The 23472-nt window shown below is 33.8% G+C and overlaps 1 protein-coding gene across 1 annotated transcript in view; it reads right to left on the reverse strand.

The window, feature by feature from the left end:
• sick (sickie) overlaps positions 1 to 23472 on the reverse strand; it is a gene marked incomplete at its 3' end in the record, with an annotated part of 277888 nt that overhangs the window by 115160 nt on the left and 139256 nt on the right. Inside the window, exons 15-17 of the mRNA XM_088240015.1 lie at positions 19821 to 19924; positions 19167 to 19313; positions 17812 to 17963 (exon numbers count right to left, since the gene is read on the reverse strand). Of these exons, the coding sequence (XP_088096141.1) occupies positions 17812 to 17963; positions 19167 to 19313; positions 19821 to 19924 (403 nt within the window). The remainder of the gene's footprint in view (positions 1 to 17811; positions 17964 to 19166; positions 19314 to 19820; positions 19925 to 23472) is intronic.

Below are 23472 nucleotides of genomic sequence, written 5' to 3' on the forward strand. Positions count from 1 at the left end.
ACTTTTTGTTCTTAAATCCGGTTGTAAATAACGATTCGTTCGCGTAAAACTCGAACGCGGCGCGAACGGGCGTCAACACGACGCGACAGCTCTCAACTGACTGATTCGGTAAATCTATTCAACCAATCATAACATTACCATGAGCGGTCTTCAGCGGAGCCAAACCTTTTATATATTAAAAAAAGCAACAAAACAAACCATCACACCGCGCCGTTTCTACCCACGCCATATCACTTGCCTTTGGATACAGATCTCGCTTCATCTACATTCGCAGATCTTTTCATGTACGCGCGCCGATTATTCGGACTTTTGACATGTCCATCTTTCCAAGTATTTGTTTGATTCGGTCATTCCATTTTTTCCAACAAAGAACTTTTTTTCTTTTCTCGATAATGCCTATCTCAGCTTTACATTATGTACGGATAACGTCATTCCAGAATTAACAAGTTTTGTTGATTTAATAAAAATAAAATTCATTCGTGTTGTGGTCCAATGGTAATGTCGCAGACTCGCGGATCGGAGGTTCAATATCCATTACTTGTTTGAAATTTAAAAAAATGTCTTAATCATGACCTCTGTGTCCTGGTGGATGTAGAATACAGTTCCGTGTGTAAAATAGACCCGGAATCCTGAACGAGTGTTTTCGACTCGATGGCTGCTCTCAGGTAAAATCCCCGAATTAAAGAAAAGAAAGATATATATATATCTCTTCTTAATTAAAGAAATTGAGAAGAGATAAGTCTGCCTCGTCGTGTAGTGGTTAGCGTGTTCGGCTACAGTTGAATTGTGCCCACGCAGAAGGATAAAGATGTTTTTTTTTTAGTAATTAAACAAAGAGTTTGAATCGGGTTGTAGTCCTGTGGCTCGGACTCACAGATCAAAGGTCCGCGGTTCGAATCCCAGTCTACGCTAACTTGATTACCATGTTCTAATAGTGAGTTATTTACAACACATTGAACTTGGCATACAAAATGAAATATTTAAAATCATAAGGACGCAAATATTTCTTTAAAAAAAAAAATTGTCAAAGATGTATTAAGTCGATTTTTAATAAAACAATGCTTATTTCACAAAAGTCAGATTATCGATGGTACTTCGTTGCTATATCGAAGCTTCACTGACAGAATGCATTAAGTCATTAAAACAAGTTCCGAGATAATTGCATTTAAAGCTTTTTTATTCATTCAACACAATATTTCATTGATAATTTTTTTTTACACTTTGAAAGAGTCATTTTTATTCTAGGCATACCACAAAATTTAAAATCAAAATCTCGCTAAAAAATATTTGAAATCTATAAAGACTGTTGACTGTCAGTCACTGTGTAATGAATTCTGTCAATATAGCCTCAATATTTACCATTTTATCTTTAAATTACTTTTATTTTTAATTTGTATGGTATACTCATGTCCCTTCTACGTGGGCACGATTAAATTATTAAGGCCCTAGGTTCGATACTTCACAGTGTCGAAGTAAAACATTAATTGATTTTAAAGGTTGTTTAAACCGCTAAATTTCATTGTTTCACGACTAGCACTTGAAGTGTAAGATTGACCATGATTCATGTAATAGATAAAACAATTTTGACAATAATGCTTGTCTCAGCCTTACATAATGTACGGATCTTAACATTTGTGGATCTATCGTACATGGTTTTACCATACATTCGCCTGAGAGATCGCATTCCGACAGCATTCAGCCTACTTTCATCCCTGTTTTTCCAAGTTCATACTTCGCTCCCATACATCAGGGTCGGGACAAGGACTCCGTTGTGAACGGATAATTTTACCTCTGGCGACAAACATTTATTTATATCACATTTAATGCAACTCTATCAGTATTAGACATGAAATCGGGATCATCGTTCTGCAGTACATTCACATCGTCCCTACTATGAAGAAATGAACTACAAAGAAACGTGGCCTATCAAGAGACTTCAGGGCGTGGCAAAGCCAGTCAGTCGGCCCTACAACTTCAGTTCAGTCAGTCAGTCCAGCTTGACGACGTCATACAGTTCCAGCATGTAGTTCCAGTGCAGTCTCTTCAACCCATCATCACCGCTACGCTCGCGCTACACAACCAAGTGCTGTATCTTATTCGTTATGTAATAAATACGCAATAAACAGCAACCTCGTGTCTTATCTGTCAATCTCTAACTGGGTTATAAATACAGACAAAAAATAAATTATTGAATTCATTTCAATGTGACGTCCAATTGTTGACGTTCCCTGGGCCAAAGACAATTTGAAATTGGAAACACGCCTCATTGGTTGCTTGCTGCTCCCGGCTGAACCACGTGAACAGATTTGAAATTCAAAATAAGAATGGAATGAAAAAACTCCATTGATCTACCTATACTTCATATAGGTAAAACACAAAAGAATATTGGAGTCAAATTATCTCAAAGAAATAAAACATCTACTCTATTATGATACGTAATGGATATTATATTCAAATGATTTATTCATCATCCATTGACATATTTATTTATTTATTTATTATGGAAATCATTCAGTCTTTTTAACAAAATCGAGGTACAAGAAAACAATTTTAAATAGTAAGACCAATTACAGATTTCACATTTATTTGTTATGAATAAAGAAGGAGAGGGGGGACAAAATTCAATACTAAAAAAATTTTAAAAATTCTCCCAACCGATTACGAAGATACACTACCGATCCCCCCACCTTCATGTCTTGATGTAAGTACCTGCATCGGTTTTTTCTGACGAGTCTAGAACCCCTCGATTCGTTTATCTACGCATTAAAAGTGACGAAAATTTTGTTCCTCCGAGCAATTTTTCCTTTAATTACTAATTAAATAATTTTTTTATCGTTGCGAGGTTGGCACTTTTCTTCTTAAAAGCCTATTCAAAATATAAAAAAGAAATAAGTAAATTTTGAAGTCGAATTAAATTCTGACATAACTGTCAGTTTCCGAAACGAACGGCTAAGTGCAAACAATAATGTCGCTAGATTCTGCCCTACTAACATTTAAGAGTATCTAGGCGTACGAAAGCTGCTACTATAAAAAATAACTATTTATTATATTTTTTCCGTCTGTTTTACTATCTTCCGAAGTGTACGTATCGAGACGATAAAGGAGCCGGCTTTGTACTCGCTCGGTAAATAAATACAGACGATCATTAAGCATATCGTCTTGGCAAGTGCCAAAAGTCTTTTAAAAATCACGTTCAAGCGAGCATTTTTTGCTTAAATTGGGATTTATTGGAGTTTATAATCGCTTTGAAGTAGGCACTTTCTATCACAGAAGCCTATTTAAAATATGAATGAGAACTGTTAATTATTATTATTATTATGGATAACTTATAAAGCACCATTTTTGTAATAAAATACCTCAAGGGCGCTTTACATAGTGATCTATTGTTAAATTAATTTAATTGAAGCTTTTAAATTTGTCATTTAATTAAAACAATTTATTTTGTTGTCACATGCTACGGATTTATTCAAATGATTTAGAGAACAAGTGGGTTTTAAGTTTTTTCCGAAACATCACTTCACTTTCACAGCCTCGCACCTCTGCTGGGAGAGCATTCCATGCCATAGGGCCTGCGACCGCAAATGCGCGTCCACTAAATTTAGTGCGCTGTTTGCGTAGTGGTATAATAACTTTTCCTCTCGCCGTAGACGTAGCTGATAGACGCCTGTCAGCTAGTTCATCTGGAATGCATAGTTCCCTTAGATATTCCGGAGCAGAGTTGTGCAGTGACTTATACATAAGCCAACATAGTTTGTATTCGACCCTCTGTGGAAAACGTAGCCAGTGTAGTTCCCGAAGTAGTGGAGTGATATGACTAAACTTGGAGATTCCGTAAATAAGTCTCGCTGCGGCATTCAATACAGATTGTAGTCAATGAAGTAAGGAACGCGGACTAAATCTTCGGGGTCATTCATTGGTTGGTTTCGATCATATGATGCTTTCATAATTGAGGCCCTGAACTTGGTGGTTCATAGGGCACTGTGTTGGTACAAGAACCGTAGTTAACTCGATAATTTTTGACACGAATGCAAGGTGATCGGTGTTATGCTTTAGAAGAGACGAAATCGACTCTCAATATTTATTTTTCATGGGCCCATAAAGTAACTGGATTATTTTATGCATTTTCAAACGGTTGTCGTAAAAGCAACGAGCGTTAACTCAATTTTTAAAAAAGTAACATAAAAAATGACTTTTGTCACAGAATTTTGCAGGTACATACTAAAATGGAATTTACCTGGCGAACCTTTAATTTTTTGTCGATTTTATTGGCCCAAACACAGGGCCAGGCCAAGTAGACAAAAATTGAATAGGGTCTATTCACATTTTTTTATTTTATAAAAAGCAAAAACTTACGACGGAAACGGTATTATTTGTGGAAGGGACGCTAGTCCGAGACATTAAGGATTGACTCCATTTTCAAATTATAAATTTTAAAAATATGTCAGAAAAAGAGTTTTCGAAAAACAAATTTAGGATTTTAAAAAATACAACAATGTTTGATTATGTCAACAATTTTCCAATTTTTATACTTCCTCTTTTACCAGGTAGTAGTTCAACAATGTTTGATTATGTCCAAATGCTTGCAGACTGGTTGGATTTCCTCCCTAGGGAGTTGTTCATATTTAAATGTATTTCAACAGAGAGGGAAAACATTTTTGAGAAGGGAATATGAAAGTCTAGGCATTTACAGGGCTTATGACCTGTCATTGGCTGGTTTAAGTATCCACTTTACACACTGTGTAACATTCACCATTCTGTAAATGCATAGACTTCCATATTCCCTTCTCAAAAATGTTTTCCCTCTCTGTTGAAATAAATTTAATTATGAACAACTCCCTAGGGAGGAAATCCAGCCAGTCTGCAAGCATTTGGACATAATCAAACATTGTTGAATTACTACCTGGTAAAAGAAGAAGTATAAAAATTAGAAAATTGTTTTCAGGCGTTGCCTAGTAGGGGATTTGGTTCAGCCGGATGAATCTCACCCCCGTGATAAAGGTTTCAGCTCTTTTACTTCACAAAAGTCAACAGATGGAAGAGTTGAGGAAATGTGGATGTTCAAACATGGGCAGAATGGTGAATGTTACACAGTTTGTAAAGTGGCCACTTAAACCAGCCAATGACGGGTGATAAGCCCTGTAAATGCCTAGACTTCCATATTCCCTTCTCAAAAATGTTTTCCCTCTCTGTTGAAATAAATTTAAATTTAAAAAAATAAATTATATGAAAATCTACCACTATCACAATTATTCAAATAACATTTTTAAATGGTACACTTTGTGATTTACTTAACTATTTGTTTTTAAGTTCATCGGGTAGTTTATTAAATTAGGAGAGAGCAGTGTTTTCAAGACCTTTTTTCATTGTAATTTCTTAAATCTAGAGATGGCTGCAAGTGACATGAGTCTTAAAATAAATACATCTAAGACTATATATATGTTAGTAATAAAGTCACAAATAAACTATGCACAGCAGGCAATGGACGTTAGGTCACACCACATAGACAATGTCAACTCCTTTAAATATTTAATAATAGTAGATAAGGCGTACAGACTTCTAGGGTTTATCTTACGAATCTCCAAGCCATTCTCATCACCAAATACATTAAAACTTCTTTACTATACTTATGTGCGAAGTCAACTCGAATTCGCTTCATTAGTATGGTCCCCTCAATATAATGTATATATTAATCAAATTGAAAACATTCAAAAGAAATTTATAAGGAGCCTGGAATATCGTTTTGGTAACACTGAAAATGATTACGGCGCATCTTTGATCAATTTTAATATAGAATCACTACAAAAAAGGCGCCTTAGATATGATTTAATTTTTCTTTTCAAAATTCTCAATAACATAGTTGATTCGCCGTATCTTTTACAAAATATTGGTTTCCGTTGTCCTCTTCGCTATACTAGATTAAATTCCCTTTTTTATGTACCAACTTGTAAAAACAATTATACCTCGAATTCATTCATTAGACGTACCTGTAGAAATTATAACGGACTCAGTATTGATGTAGACATTTTTATTTTATTTTTTGTACAGAAAATTTCTTCATGGGGTCGATTATTTGGGATAGTTGCTGAATGTACATCTTGAGTGGTTTATGCTATGTATATGTGCCGCATGTAATGTATATGTTTGTGTATGTTTTATATGTGCGTTCATGTGTGTGCGTGGATGGCTCGGAGTGTGCATTCGGTATTTTTATTTATTTTAATTTATTACCTCCATGGAAAACGCAAATGTCAACAATTATCCTTTTTTCACTTAAAATTCTTATTTATTTTTTATTTTTTGTCACATTTAATGTTTATATCTTTTTAATTTATGAAAACTTAATTGGTCTTTTTATGTTAAAAAATTGTTGTTTTTAGTACTTATTTTGTATGACTGTATGTTTTCTAAATAAAATAAAATAAAATAAAAAAATAAAAATTTAAGTACTGAAATTCCCAATGATAACAATTATAGTGCCGAGATTTAAGCACGGCTATCGGCAGCAAACAGATGTTACTATGGCTTGTTTAAACATCTGGGATCCAAATTGCTTACTAGAAAAACTGAGACCATTATTTACAAAACTCTTCTAAGACCGGTCATTGTATACGGTGCCGACTGCCGGGTTATCACTAAAAGAGATGAAAACATGGTATTAGTATTTGAAAGAAAAATATTAAGGAAGATATTTGGTGCTGTCAACCAAAACGGAGTGTGGAGGAGACGGCTTAGTCATGAATTAGAGGCACTGTAGGCGAACTCAACATTGCATAATTCATAAAAATAAGAAGATTACAATGGTGGGGCCATGTGCACAGAATAAATGATAATCGTACCCCAAAAAAGATTATTTTTACCACTCCGGAAGGCAGACGAAGCAGAACAAAATTAAGATGGCTGGATGATGTGGAAAGTGACATTAGAGCAATTGGCCTGACGAACTGGAGAAGAGCCGCTGGGTGCAGGGAGGAATGGATACATATTCTGGAGGAGGCCAGAGCCCACGACGGGCTGTAGCGCCACTGATGATGAGTGTTTTTAAGAACCCTTTTGCTGAAATTTTTCGAAGCGATATTTAGACACATGCAGATTTTTTCGAGTTGTGTGTGTTGTGAATATCACAATTAAATGTATATTAATGTCGTGTACCAATGCAGTGCCCTATGCACCATTGTATGCGAATGAGTTTTTAACATTTTCCATTGCACTGTGCAAAGTTTTAGACTGTTATTTATTTATGTGAGTTCGACCCTGATAACCGTGACGTCACACAAGGATACGTCACGCTGACTTTGTCAAAAGATAATTTAACAATGGCAGACGGTTTCCGCCTTTTCTTTACATCTTTATAAACCTATTCTCCTGGTAGATAATATATAATAAATAATACGGTATTTTTTCCTGGAGTCACAATTCACAATACTTACAATTAAAATATAAACAACAATTAAATTTTGCAAATGGGGTCTAGAATTTCAACAGTCCATGTGCTCAGAAGCTGCAAGACTTGTTATAATCTAACTCCTCTTTTAAAAAATGATTTTATTTTTTTTAATATCATTAAACTTTATTGTAGAACTAAAACATAGTGTAAATGGGGGTTAGATTATTTACTGTATATGTGCGCTCTGTAGCTGCAAGACGTGCGGTAATTGAGTTCCTATCAGTTATAATTGAAATATATCATATTTGGAAACGAGGAACAAAAATCCCAATCGTCCATGCGCTCTGTAGCTGCAAAACGTGCTGGGATATTTATTTATTGTACAGCGCCCTTGAGGTGATTTTTACAAAAATTGCGCTATATAAAGTATCCAACTATAATAATATACATTACAGCACGCTTGCTTCACTTAAATAAATTTAATACCTACATAAAAATAAAATTGCATTAATACAATTGAGGAACAACGGAGTTCTAGTTACAACTCTAATGTATGGGAGTGAAGTATGGAATTGGAAAAATAATGCTGAAAGTAGGTTGAATGCTGTCGAAATGCAATCCCTCAGGCGAATGTGTGGTAAAACGATGTATGATAGGTGCACAAATGTCGAGATCCGTGAAGTGTGTAAGGCTGAGACATGCATTATTGACAGAATCAAGAAAGGGGTGCTGCGTTGGTTTGGACATGTAGAGCGAATGGACAGCGAAAGAACGGCTAAAAGGATCTACGATGCAAATGTTGATGGATGCAGAAAACGAGGAAGACCGAGAAAGACATGGCACGATCAAGTCCATAAAATACTTGAAGATGGACATGTCAAAAGTAGGAATAATGGGCGTGCGTGCATGAGAAGATGTATGAATGTAGAGGAGGCGAGGTCTGTATGCCAAGATAGAGTGTTATGGCGTTCTATCCTCTCTGCCTACCCCTACACACAGAGTAATTGAATTTATGAACTTTGAACTTAAAATATAAAACAAATTTTATTTCACACAAAACGGATATTTTTATATAATGTTAAATAATATTTGATGTTTTAAAGATAATGTCGTTCAAATGTCCCCCACGGCGTTGTTTAATACAAGGTCTAATTTTCATTAGTTCTTTTATTAAATGAGCAAAATAGGGTAAAACAATTTTACTACCCTGGCAACACTAACGAAATTTCCATTTTGTTTCTCCGACAATCTGACAGATGGAAAAATAATTCAATTTTTACGTAATGCATTTGTGACAAACACATTAATTTGATAATTACACATAAAATGTGATTGCATCCTGTTTCGTTAAGATCCTAGCAGTATTTCTACACTTTAAAAGGACACAGCACGGCATGGTTAAATTCGAGTCAGGAGTTGCGTACTGAGCGACGTCTACAAAGAAACTTATGGGTCAAAACGTAAACCTACTAATTTATGAGTAGTTGAGTCGACTTCTGTTTGATGTGCGTATGCGGTTTCTGGACTATTCTTAATTCTATGATATAAAGATAGATAAATTATTCTAATTTGAAAAATCACTGAATGTCAACCAATCGAAAAAAGGTGTTCGTCCAACTGTCACTTACAAATAATAATGTCACACTTCACGCACCGATAAAGTTCATTATGGATCACGCAAATAATAATTGGTTTTGGCCAATCGTCTCAACTAACAATGGCGTTTATAACCAATTTGACATAAACAAGAATTGTTTTAGTAAATTATTATAGTACTTACGAAATTAGAGCGCGCGTAACATTGGCTTAATTTGTAAGATCCGGAGATGTTTACAATGAAGCCCCACGGAAAATTAGACACATACAACGTTTTCTTAGGCGCGATGAAAATAAGACCATTAAATTGTTCGGCAAACTTCCTTGAAACTATTTATTTTACACTTTTTGAATTTTTAAAAAAAATATTTTTTAAAGTTTTTTTTGCAATATACATAAAAGGTAAAACAGAGTATTAAAAAAATAAAGGATAATTACATAGCAATGAAATACATATTATCAGTAAAAAAAGTTTTTTAAAAAATCCCACAAAGGCATGGCCTGTTCGTGGATATTTATTTATTTATTTATTTATTCTCACTCTTTATCAAAATACAATTCCATGTTCACTTTGCCCAGCTAACAAGGGTACATACCCCGTTCCAAGCTAGACAATTACATTTTAATATAGTATAAAAGTTAACAAATTTATATAGAGCACAGACAAACAAAATATAAACTTATTCGGATACACATTTTGATTCATATACATACAGACATACACATATATACACACATATATACACACGTACATACAACCATGCGCATACACATACATACATTCATAAAAACATAGACAATTTATTTATGCGAGACTTCATGGTTGTCATCTATAAATATATATTTTTTTAATTATTCCTTATTTTTTGTATTTTATTTTTGACATCCAGTAAGATTCTCCAATCCGTGGCATGCATCAACTTTTCTGACTCCCTACGACCAATGTCGTTAAAGAGCGAGGTCAACACCTTCCGTAACATGACAACACTCCCGTCTTTCTACGATTCTGGCAAAAGGTTATGGACCTTTTTTCCTACGTAATAGTGTTGTCTCGATGCCAGAACAGTGTTGACTCCTTCACTTAGTATCAGATCCCTATTAGAGTATCTTGTATTATGGTTGTGGTTGACGCTTGGGTAAATGTCTCTATTTATGTGTGTAACCACTACCGTTCTCAATATATACTGTTGAATAATATTCAGTACTCTGAATTCTTTGAATATACAAGAAATGGATAAAATGGGTATACAAGAAATGTTTATGAATTTTTGCTCCTATAATAAATAGACAGTTATAATATTTTAGTGTAACATGAGAAAGAGAAAATAAAATATTACAAGGCATTTTTATTTACTTTAATAGTATTCAAAAAAGGAAATAAAAAATATAAATATATACACATGTACAATTTATATACCTACATATAAGGGCGGGCATATAGCCTTAAGGCAGTTTCCTCCTGCTTACTCAAACCGTTTAGTTTGAGAAAATTACAAGTACATGGCAGTGCACAACGGAGTTTTAGTCCCAACACTTATGTATGGATGTGAAACATGGAACCAGCAAAGGAAGGTTGAAAACAGAGTAAACGCGAGCGTGGTTAAAATGCGAAATGTGACATTTCAATCTCTCGGGCTCAAAAGGGCGTCTCTAACATTAGTGGGTAGATTATTCCACAATCGAGCAGCTTCTACTGTGAAAGAGGAGGGAAGAAAATTAGAGAAAGTAGAGAGAACACATGAAATGTGATGCCATCATGTTTCTTTAAGATCCTAGCAGTATTTCTACACTTTAAAAGGACACAACACGGTATAGTTGAATTCAAATCAGGAGTTGCGTACTGAGCGACGTTTACAAATAAACTGATGGTGCAAAACGTAAACCTACTCATTTATGAGTAGTTGAGTCGCCTTCTGTTTGATGTGCGTATGCGGTTTCTGGACTATTCTTAATTCTATGATTGCGGCTTTTTTTTTATAAAAGCGCGTCAAAATTAACGCATTCAAAACGGTCGCGGCTGTGGATAAATATGTTTTTAATGTTTGCAATATTAAAAAATGATCTATCTAATTATTCAGAATAAAATTATTTGTTTATTTCTCAATAGACTTGTTTATCATCTGTCAGAATAGACGCCAAGCGGTGGTAAGATGGATGAATGGCATATTTGTTCGGAAGAGTAAAGGCTGGGTAAAATAATTGCAAGAAAGTTGGCAGGAATGCATTTATCTCATACCGAGAATAGAGATTAGACAAGACAGCATAGAATAGGAAAGAATGCAGGATATCTTGTAGTTTGTAGTGTATTGACGTTTCTAGAACATTCAAACGGGAGGGCGCACGTGACCGGAATGCGCCGATCCTATTGGTTAGCGAATTAAACAGCGTATGGCGGCTACATAGAATTTTAACTAAAAAATCGTCAAACGTGACATTTGTGCAAAATGTAAAAAATATCAATTTTCTTAGAGTATATACATGTATATTACATATGTATATTACAGAATATAGATGTATAATATACTCTAAGGCTATTTTAGATTTTTGTATTTAAGGTGGAGACGCACATACTTGAAATACGTAAAATTTCTCGATTTGGTCATCTAGCGGCAAAAAATATAAACTTTCAGAATTAACCCAAAAATAAAACAATTTTAAGGTCAATCTAGTTTGGCTATGTTTGCAAAGAAGTCTCTGAAGTAACCGACAAGGCAACACCAATCTCACATGTATTGACCAAGGTCACGATAGAGGATGCAACATTTACCGCGCTGGACAAGCAAAACATTGTAAAACTTATATATATATATTTTTTTAAATCTCTATAAATCGAACACAAGATAATTGCCACCTTTTCTGACAGTTCATCGAATGTTTTCTAATCTTAAACGTAAAAAAAAAATTTCAAGACATGTTTGTGTTTTAGAAATATACTGAAAAACATCAATAAAGTTACATAATACATAGCACTGCACATGTCATGAAGTGACATAATGCATCTCACTACACATGTCATAAAGTGATATAATACCCCAGATAGCAATGAAACTTGGTACAAACTTGATTTAAGATTGATGGAAGGTTGAAAAGGAAAATTTGACGCGACAAGTTTTTATAAAAAGTTGCTGGAATATTGTTATGACAAATTTGAAGAGACAAGTTTTGAGAAAACTTGCTGGAATCTTGTTATGTCAAGAATGGTATTTCAGAATCCGAAAGTCATATAGTGATGATCAACACATTGCCATATACATAAAAATATGGAGAGAATTCATTTTTTTGTTTAAACTGTTATATTTAATCCCAGGACTTTTCTACAAGACCGTTTTTTTTTTGGCACCACAACAGGCTGTAAGGCCCAATTACAGTGGTGAATTACAGCACGGTACGCCCAGCCTGAAGAAAATCACATTTAATTTTTGGATTCTCACCAGGAATCGAACCCAGAACCTTCCATGTGTGAGCCAAATGTCTTAACCACTACATCACGGAGGCCACCGAATTAAATTAGTGCATGACAAATATCTAAAAAAGTGGTTAATTCCAAACAACATTCGGATTGGCAATACTATCAAAGTCATAGAAAAATTATATATTTCACCTTTTTTGTCCGTGGGTTTCGTGTCATTTTAAATGTGCGGTTCTTTAATTACGCATTTGTCATTGGACGTTTTTCCGGCGATTTTAGAACTTTTAATATTGTCGAAGTGTTAATACCCAGTTTAAAGGATAAACTATTTATATGCCACTGAGGAAAAAACATTAAAAATGAGTTTTTGTTGCACTGTCACTCGACAAAACCGTCTTGTCAAGAGTTCTTTAAAAGTAAGTACGATATTAATATCTCACCCACTGCATAGTGCTTACAATAGTTTAAACTGATTCATTATTAAATATCACAAACATTATACCATTATTGAATTGAATTGAATTGATTGAATTATGTTTTATTTACAGAACGAAAAGGCTGTTGATAATATATCGATATAATAAACCAATACTTTAACCTCAGAGGCTCTTATACACAAAAGTTAACAGATAGAAGAGTTGAGGAAATGAAGATGTTTAAACATAGGCAGAACGCTTGATGTTACACAGTTTGTAAAGTGCCCACTTCAACCAGCCAATGACAGTACATAAGCCCAGTAAATACCTAGACTTCCATATTCCTTCGCAAAATGTTTTCCCTTTGTTGCAACAAATTTTGATTTGAATATCGGATACTTTTTACCGTGAGAAATCCCGCTAGTCCAAAAGCTAGTAAGCCATAAAACAGTTTTATTTATTTGTTTCAGAGTTGAGAGACAAAATAATGCACCGACTCTGATCTCCAGTCAATTGACATGAATTATTTGTCATCACATCATCTGACATCACATCATCTGACTTTCTTGGCAAAAATAGCCCGTAATTTTTATTATTTATTCAAAATAAATATACTGAGTAATAATAACAAGATATTTTATTTAATATTAATATTTTTAAGAAGCTTCGTGTTTTTTGGTTTGTGTTTTTTTTGTTTCGTTTTTTTGTTTTTTTTTGTTATTTTTTGCATTTTTTGCTAAATAAATCCAAACTTGCATGATGTTTGTTTTAAAAAAAAAAAACAAACATCATGCAAGTTTGTTGGATGGTAACTAGGAAGTTTGCTTTAAACTTGCTTCAAGTTTACAGAGTTGCAATCTCAAACTTGGGTCAAGCTTAAACTCTTGATACTTCAAACATAATACAAGCTTGAGGCAAATTGCTATTGCTAATGTGTCATAAAGTGACATTGTTAAATAATTTTATTTTTGCTGAATTAAAAAAAACATGTTTTTCGTTGCTTGAATTTTATCACTCCATGCACTTTGTAGCTGCAAGACGTTTAGTAATATTAGTCTTTATATTACGTTAATACTCCGCTATATTTTTATTTTTATTGTTATTAGCAAATTTTATAAAAAATAATGCAAATAGCGTGTTGCGGATGTTAAAATTTTTTTTTTTTTTCCTTTTTTGATAAAAATATGAATTAAATTAGATATACATTAAATAACTGTCAAAAACAAAATCATCACGTGTTTTTTTTTTGTTTTATTTATTAAAATAAGAAATTCGTCAATTCCCATTTTTTCATTTTGGAAACGTGGTTTTAAATTTTCGACATTAATATTATTTTTTCAGAAAACTGCTGTGTTTCAATTTTATAAATAATTTTTCTCATATACTTTATTACACCATCTACCAACATACAGTAAGTACTTGTTTTCCGAAAATCTTTTATAAAATATATGTGAGGAACCCCCTTAAGCAAAAAATGTAGATTGTTAGACTTGTTAGATAAATGTAAACGTTGATTAAACGTGGAGGACAACCATCATAAAATTAAGAATAGTCCAGAAGGCGACTAAACTACTCATACATGAGTTTCAACTATGCCGTGTTGTGTCCTTTTAAAGTGTAAAAATACTGCTAGGATCTTAAAGAAACAGGATGCAATAACATTTCATGTGTAATTAGCAAATGAATGTGTATGTAACAAATGCATTACTTAAAAATTTAATTATTTTACCATCTGTCAGATTGTCGAAGAAACAAAATGAACATTTCGTTAGTGTTGCCCGAGTAGTAATTTTTTTTAGCCTACTTTGCTCATCTTGGATCTCGGATTAAATAACTCTACCGTGGACATTTGATCGACATTACCTTTAAAACATCAAATATTATTCAACATGATATAAAAATATCTGTTTTATGTAAAAAAAAAAATTGTTTTATATGTTAAGTTTAAAGTTCATTAATTTAATAACTCTTATTAAATGACCCTTTACATATCTAATCTGTTGGGTCAATCAATTTTTCCGCGTGCACAATAAAATTTTAGAGAAATTAACAGATTACTTTTTTTTACCTTACATTTGTGTTATAATTATATTTTTTTCCATCGTGCAACATTACGCGGCGGCCTCACGAATGCGCGCGGCGAAAGTGAGGCATAGTGGGGGAACTATTGGACGCACTCCGATGCATTCGAATATGATTCTACGCTCCTTCTGGACTATTCTTAATTCTATGGCAACCATATTTTAAAAATAAATTATTGTAAAAATCATATTATAAGAATAAAATATAAGACTGGCAGTGCACGATAGAGTTTTAGACCCAAAACTTAGGAATTTATTTATTTTTATTAATTTTATTATATTTATTTATTTATATTATGTCTTATACTTAGTTTCAATAATAAAGTCTTATTTTATATTATTTTATTTTATTTTATTATATTTTATCTCTAATTCTTAATATTTTAAATATATTTATATTTTCGACACTTGACACTTACACTCACACAAACACACTAGTAAGTATTGTACGTGTATTTCTGTGGATTTCTGTCATTGGTTTTATTCTCTGTATATTTTATTTGTTGTATTTTTGTTACATGTATTACTGTTGATATCCCCAATAAATAAAATAAAAAAAAATAAACGTATTTTGTGGATGTTAAAACGTATCGAATTAAGACACACGCCAAACTTCTCTATCAATTAAAATATTGTTTTGGAAGATAAGACGCACCCCAATTTTTGGTTGATTTTTTGGAGTCAAAAAGCGCATCTTATAGTCTGAAAAATACGGTAAATAATATAACTACGTAATATCTTTGAGTAAAATCACCAAATAAATGTAATTTGCCGACCGGTTTCAGAACATGACTGTTCCATTGTCAAGGCCATAGAATTAAAATAGTCCAGAAACCGCGTACGCGCATCAAACTGAATCCGACTAAACTACTCACAAATGAGTAATTTTACGTTCCGGCTACTGTGTAGACGTCGCTTAGTACGCAACTACTAATTTAATTTAAATTATGGCGTGTAGTTTCGTTTGCAAGTGTCAAAATACTGCTCGCATTCATATTTAACGTGTAAGAAGCGAATTCACAAGTAATATTATTAAAGAATTCGATTATTTCACCATCTGTCAAATTGTTAAGTAAAAGCACGTGGAAATTTTGTTGGTATTGCCAGGGTAGTCTAATTTTTTACCCGGCTTTCTATCAATAAGCCTTAGTGTAATATTAAACGGTATTAATGTACTTGATTACTAAATGATCATTTAATAATTTTTTTACGTTTGCCTGATAAAAGTGCCTATTTTTTTATAGTCCAATCAGTAAAATATTTTTTGTTGTAAAATATAACATAACATACGCAAAATTATCTTATATTTGTGTATATTGTTTACGGTCTGGCAACATTACGGGGCCACTTCACGCATGCGCGCAGGCGGGATTTCGGATAGAGGGGGGACTTTGAGACACAGTACGATGTATTGGTTCTACACGCGTTCTGGTATATTCTAATTCTATGGTCAAGGCTTAAAAATAAACTAACCAATTAAAATAATAAATTAGTGCTATTTTAATATTTTGATATTTTGAACGCTATTTTATTCTAATTATTTCAATTTCATATTAATTTATTATGTTGATTCAGGATTATGTTTGTTTACATGTGTATAATTTCTATCATTTTATTTTTTCCTGGATGTATTTAACATTTTTTTTAAATACTGTTTTTCCTAATATTGTTATTGTAAATACCATCATATGATCATATACAGTGAAACCTCTATCCATCGTTCCTCGAATAATCATTTTCCCGGATGTGTCGTTTAGTTCTTCCAACTCCGAAATAATTTTGTATAAAACATACAAAAATTGATCGCATCGATCGTTTCTCTATCTACCATTTTACCGCATTCATCGTTTGAATTACGATGCGTATTTGACATATTTTAATATTTTGGGTATGTTCTAATGCGCAGAACGTTCGAAAGAAAAATAGAGATATAATGACAATTAGAACAAGTTAAGGTTTCTGAAGATGATCGGCTAAGACTTGATACACAGAAAAACTTCAACAATTTTGTTACATTTGACGACAATATCCCAACGTGTGGGATAGAAACTATCGAAAGCTCGTGTGACGCAAGGTTGAAGGAGACAGCTGAAGAGGTCGATAAAGATGAAGAAGAGCCGCCGCCTGTACCTTCATTTTCAGAAGCATGCACTATCTTCGAAAGATTAAAAACATTCTACTACTCATATTCAATAACTGATGCCGAAAAAAATATTATTTGCAAAGCCGAAAATATAATGTTGAATTACGGGAATAAAACAGGAAAAAAACAAATGCCGATGAAAGATTATTTCCAATACAATAAACTTTAATATTTTTTTTGTTTTTGTTCTGCTTTCTTATTTTATTTAAATACATTTATTTACACCCGAAACTTGTATCCTTTTTAGAATTTGAATCTGCCAATGGTAATGCAGATTGCCAGGGCGGTATCTATAGCCGATCTTATCTCCTCGTGTATTGACCTCTTATTCCCGCATCCACTGTTTTCCCGCATTCATAGTTTATTTCAACAAGTCCCTTTAAAAAAGATAGATAGAGGTTTCACTGTAATATGTCATTATTTCATTTAATTTACTAGATTTTTTTTCCCTATGTTGATTATTAATAAGTTGGTGATTATGTGACCTGTATGTTAAATTAATTTGAAATGAATAAATAAATACTCTTATTTACAATTATAGTTATACACACTAAAGCATTAAAGAAAATAACAGTATGTGCGTTAGTATCTCGGAGTATAACGCGTACACCTCGCATTATTACTCTGAGGTTGGTATGCACATTTTTTACTTACTGTTCCAAGATTTGAAAGAATGATGTATTGAACCTTTGGATCAGCTTCGGTCGAAGGTTACGTACAATCAGTCAATGGTCTAATTCTACATTGATCAGTAATGATAGGCTTAAGCATGCAACACTTACATTGGTAGTCAACTGCGTGGTGAGGGTGTGCACTTTCTCTTTGGCGTCGGTCAGTTCCCTCCTTAGTTTCCTGGCCTCGTGAGCCTGTCTTTCCTCAGCTGAACTATGGAGAGACGAAGCAGTGGAGACCAGACTGGCAGTGGAACCATGCGCTGTAGAAATAACATCAATCAATTTGTTTTATTCGTACTGTCATGTTTATTTTTATTATTTGGAACAGCGAGTCACTTTAATATTGTAATTTTACAATGCTTTTTGCAAGACCAGACAAGAAAATTTAGTGCGGTGTACCAGCAAAGTCTTGGTTATTCTAATATGCTGGATAAGAGGACATGCTGGTATCGTAGGAAATGAGAGAGCAGATGAACGAGCAAGAGCCGCAACTTGTAAAAGAACGGCACCTGTTTTCTCAGAATTTCCTCTTAGCTTTGCTAAACGCTGTATAAAACAAAATACGCAGCAGCGTTGGAAGGATCATTACCGCGCTTCTTTTACAGTAAACCTAACGCTGGCTGCAGCAAACTTCCGTCGTCATCACCAAAGTGCTTTTGAAACGACCCAAATTTTTACCGGACACGGAGCTATGAGAAGTTACCTATATAGGTTTTAATTAAGGAATGATGACTATTATCCATGCGATGATATTTCTTCACAGAGTATCGAACATCTGTTATTTCAGTGCCCATTTTTCAGGTTACAACGCCATAATCTTGAAGCAGAATGTAGGAAAGATGGGATATCTTTGACAGATATCCACACTGTCGTTAAAAGTAGTTATCACGCGCCATTGTTCTTGGACTTTGCAACAATGGTGATTGGACTCATAAAGGTAATAAATCAAAATCAGTGATCGAATACCCCATTTCTAAGATAAACAAAAACGATTTTTTCGTAGTACCTTAGCCTTGTACATGACACGTAAGGCTGCTAAATACAGGGGTTCAAATATATTAAAAAAAAAAAAAAAGTCTTGGTAACCACATCGATAGTCTGGCCAGCAGCTTACTAAATGTTGGGGTCTGACACATCACTGCCGCGCCGTAACACGGCACCGTGCTGCGGTACTGTGCCTTGTATGGTAGCACGCGCCGGCTCAAGGCACACCAGCTCGGCAGTTCATGTTTCTCAAAATATTTGACAAAAGACGTATTCTTCTCTTGTTAAAAGTGAATAACTTATTTAAACATGTCAAGCAAAAGTTAATTGCTCTGACAAAGAAACTCATTTAAGAGAAGCGCCCTTTTTATTTGCTGCTATAAATTCTCCATATTTTTCATTTCCTTATGACTAGAGTCCGGATAAACGGAGTTCTACTGTTACTGTTTATCGTGTAAAATAAATAAATGAATAGTTACCGTCATCATTCTTCTTGTAATGGGAGTGTCTGGCAGAGTGGTGCTGCGAGGGCAGCACGAGTTGGTGTGGCGGGAGGACTTGGTGGTGCGGGGAGGGGGCAGAGCGGGGGCTGGGGGACGGGGGCTCGGAGGCTCCGTACTCGATACCTGGGGGCGACACAACAGGATCAGGGCGGGACACTAGGGGTAGAGACTAACTACACCAAACACTACAGGAAAAATTTTCTAATCAACAAGACTTACATATCTGTTTATGGTCTAATTGAAATTAAAATTAAAAAAATAAATGTACACAGAAAACATCAGATTCTTAGAGGTGGGGGTCAATGCTTTACAAGCTCCTGACATCACTCCGACCTGTGAAGGTCTATTGTGATGGGAAATATTTAGATTACATAATTTCTAAAATATTTAATACGCTGCCGAATGACTAAGACCCAATATGCATGGTCTTTTTTGGGTGATCAACGTTTCGGCTACCTTTGCAGGAGGGAGTTCTTTTCAGAGTGAAATTTGCGGTGTGTAGAAAAAATGGGAAAGATAGAGAAAGAAGTTAAAGAATTAAAGACATTTTTAGGAAACAAACAAGATATGGAGATATTAAAAAAGGTGTGTGAAAGAGTAATTTGATAATTTATTTAAATAATTGCATACCTTGTCCATCACCATAGTTGACAGGAATGCAATAATATGGCTCGTATTCTCCCTCCGAAGACCTTTGAAGCATTGATGGATATAACTTCTCTGATTTTGTAGATCTGTAAATAAAATAAACATAATAAAGTTAAATGTTGAAGCCAGAGCCACACACAATATACACAAGAAGTAGTAGATCATAACAACATAAAAATGACATAAAGCGAAGACTGTGAAATGACACAGAATTTAGATTAACAAGCAACGACTGCGATACAGTACAAATCCAAAGTGCACGATGTGACATGTAATCAACACAAATTATAACAAAGCTGATGGTGGATGCTGTAGTGTGATCACAAAATGTCAGAAAAGAGTGCAAATAACATAAGGCATAGTTCCCAGAAAAGCCCATTTTGCGTCTTAACAGTCGTGAAAATCTAAGAAATTTAATGCAGCTTTTTGTTGTATTTTAAATTTAAAATTATTTACAACATTTTGAGTTTGTCCAAATGTTTTTAGGCAAAAGACTGGATTTCATCCCCCAGGGAGTCATTAAGATTAACAAATTACAACAGGGATGGAGAACATTTTCAGTCAGACGACATCCGGGAATAATTCTATCTCCTTTTATCTCACTGAAAGAATGTGAAATTGTCGTTTATTGAATGTAACTAAAAGAGATGACAATACATCTGTGCTATTTTCAAATGGTATTTTTATGACCATGTGTTAAGGCAGCTCTCAGAATTAAGACTGCCAGGGCTGTGCATTACTTTACAATATTAAGTGTTAACTTACATGTTATTTATACATGTAATCATTTTATCATTAAATTTATAAATTTACTTCACATGCTAACCATTGCAACACCTGTTTTAAGAATATTTCGATAAAGCATGGCCCTGGACTCTGCAAGAGTTGAATTTCAAACCATAATCTAAACATTGTACTGTGTGTTCGATTCTCATACAAGTGTCATAAAAGCATTGTGTCTATTAAATTCACGAGACAAAAGCAGAAATAACATATTTTGTGTGAGTTTAAGGCTAAAACATAATATTTTTTAATGATCCAAGCAGTGTTTTTAATACATACCATACCTTTGATAAAAGAGTCATAACTAAAAAAAAAAAATAAACATTATTCTAGTTTTACGATTTAATCACTTGATGGCTTTATGACACATAATATTACGCTTATTTAAAAGTAGCCATTCTCAAACAGAGTCATATTTTAATTAGTATCTTTATGAGAGCTGGGATTTTCTTTTAAAATGTAATAATTTTCAAAGATAAATCTAAATATGAATGACTCATCAACATTTTTTAAATCCTAAGCGGACAACCCCCATCCGATCGTTTTGATCCAGCCTGCGGAAATGTGAAGTTTTAATCTCACCAAAATTCAACAATGTTTGAGTATTTCCAAAGTTTGTAGACAGGCTGGATTTCCTCCCTTGGGAGTTATTTAGATTTAAATATGTTGCAACGGAGAGGGAAAGCATTTTCCATGTCGGGAATCGAACCCGAGACCTCTTGCATGGTAGGCAAACGCGCTGACTACTAGAGGCTGACTATTATGAATAGTAGATATTGAATAGGAAGACTAGCATGTATACTGTAAATGAATTTAAGTGGTTTTACTAATTGTCAAATGAACAAATTTAGAAATACATATTGAGGACTCGAATAAGTTCTCAACGTTTTTTGTTTGACGTCTCTCGGTTTTAATTCGTACGGCACCCAATTTCCTAGCTTTTGAATAATTCCTAATTATTATTATTTTTAATAATACACTATGCGTGTATATCAAGTGTACATTATAAATTGATGCGTACATCTAAGCGGTTTTTGAACACATTAACTGAACTACCACCAATCACTTTCTCAGGAAGGCCATTCCATTTCTCCACAACTCGGTTTGTCAGGAAGTTCTTCCTGGGGTTGGATGAGAAGGAGGTAGTGTTGAGTTTCAATGAATGACCTCTGAGATAGCGGTTTTCATTCATAGTGAACATTGATTTCAACTTGGGTACATTATATTGCTCAGTGAAGTCACCACGCTGCCTCCGCTCTTCCAGTGAACTTAACCCGAGCTCCCTTAAGCGGTCCTCGTATGATTTATTTCTTAAAGAAACTATCATTTTAGTTGCTCTTCTCTGGACTTTCTCCAACAAATCTATGTCTTTTTTAAAATAGGGACTCCGGATTTGGTAATGCTTTTAAACTTTTAACAACTGTTATGTGATCAACTCCAAATGCCTCTGTTTCAACTTCGTTTTGCATCTGACACGGGTCTTCATCGAATAATGCTTCCAATTCTTGGTTTTCAAACTTTTTCAGAGTGATTTTTATCTTCAACATCAAAACCAATATTTTTTAGGGGCGTCAACACCAATCTCAGCATGTTGTTTTCAACAGTGATGGTCGCCGTAATTCTCCACAAGAATTCTATGTGTTTAAGCTGCAGATAATGCAGTAAAGTTTGTCGCAAATACTCTTTTTTTAGCATGAAATTTGACATTTTTAACGCTATGAAAAAATGTATTGTTTACACTTCGGCGGAATATCGTATACTGTCATTTCAAGCCTAATACTGGCGGCTTCCGTGGTATAGTGGTTAAGATACTTAGTTCACACACGCAAGGTTCCGGGTTCAATTTCTGATGAGAATACAAAAATTAAATGTGATTTTTTACAAGCATAGATGCACTGTGCTGTAATTTACCACTGTAATTGGGCCTCAAGGCCTGTTGTGGTGTAAAAAAAAAAAACAATAATGATGCAGCTTCACAATGAAGTTGGCTGTAGTATTGCCCGATGTAAAAAGGCTAATATAACACCATTTGTCGGGAATCAGCGAGAACTTATTCAAATCCAATTTGTGTTTCATTGAGTAAATTTACTAAAAAATGAAAGTTTTGTATATAAATGTCTTGAAAATAAGAAAACATAAAATATTGCAAAAAGTGTTTGTTATTTGATAAATCTTATGAATTAAAATAGCCTTTTGTTTTTGCTTTACTATTTTTACTATTAATATGTATTTCATTGCTATGTAATTATCCTTTATTTTTTTAATACTTTGTTTTACCTCTTATGTATATTGTAAAAAAAACAAAAAAAAAAAAAAAATCATCAGTATGAAGAGACTTTGTAAATGCATAATTTTAGTGCCAGTATTCTTTTACTTTTTCCTTTTTTTTTTAGAAAAATCATATTTTAATTTTTGTGTTTGCACCAGGAATCGAACCCGGAACCTTCCATTTGTGAGACAAGCGTCTTAACCACTTCACTAAGGAGGTCGCCTTGATTGTTTCTGCAGTACAACTGGAATACAATGAGGAGGTTGATAGGTTTATAGTTTTTTTATTTATTTGTCAATAGACTATCAAACTTTGCCAAGAAAAATAATTAATTTTTATGTATCGTATTAACATCTCCATGATTTTTTAAAGTTTTGAAAATCCCCTCCGAAACTTTAAAGTTACACAGCCCGCGATGTCACGAGTACAAGACGGTGAGTGTTTTTGACATTTAAAAGTATAAAAAAGTGGTTATTGTAACCACGTGGCCACATGAACCTGTGATGCAAAGCTGTTTTTTTTATATCTAATTTCCCATAGCACTGAACTTCCTCATTAACAGTACTATATTTTGCATGTAAG

Source organism: Micrasema longulum, unplaced genomic scaffold (assembly GCF_059751315.1).
Source record: "Micrasema longulum isolate JH-2025_06_02 unplaced genomic scaffold, ASM5975131v1 h1tg002327l, whole genome shotgun sequence".
NCBI lineage: Eukaryota > Metazoa > Arthropoda > Insecta > Trichoptera > Brachycentridae > Micrasema > Micrasema longulum.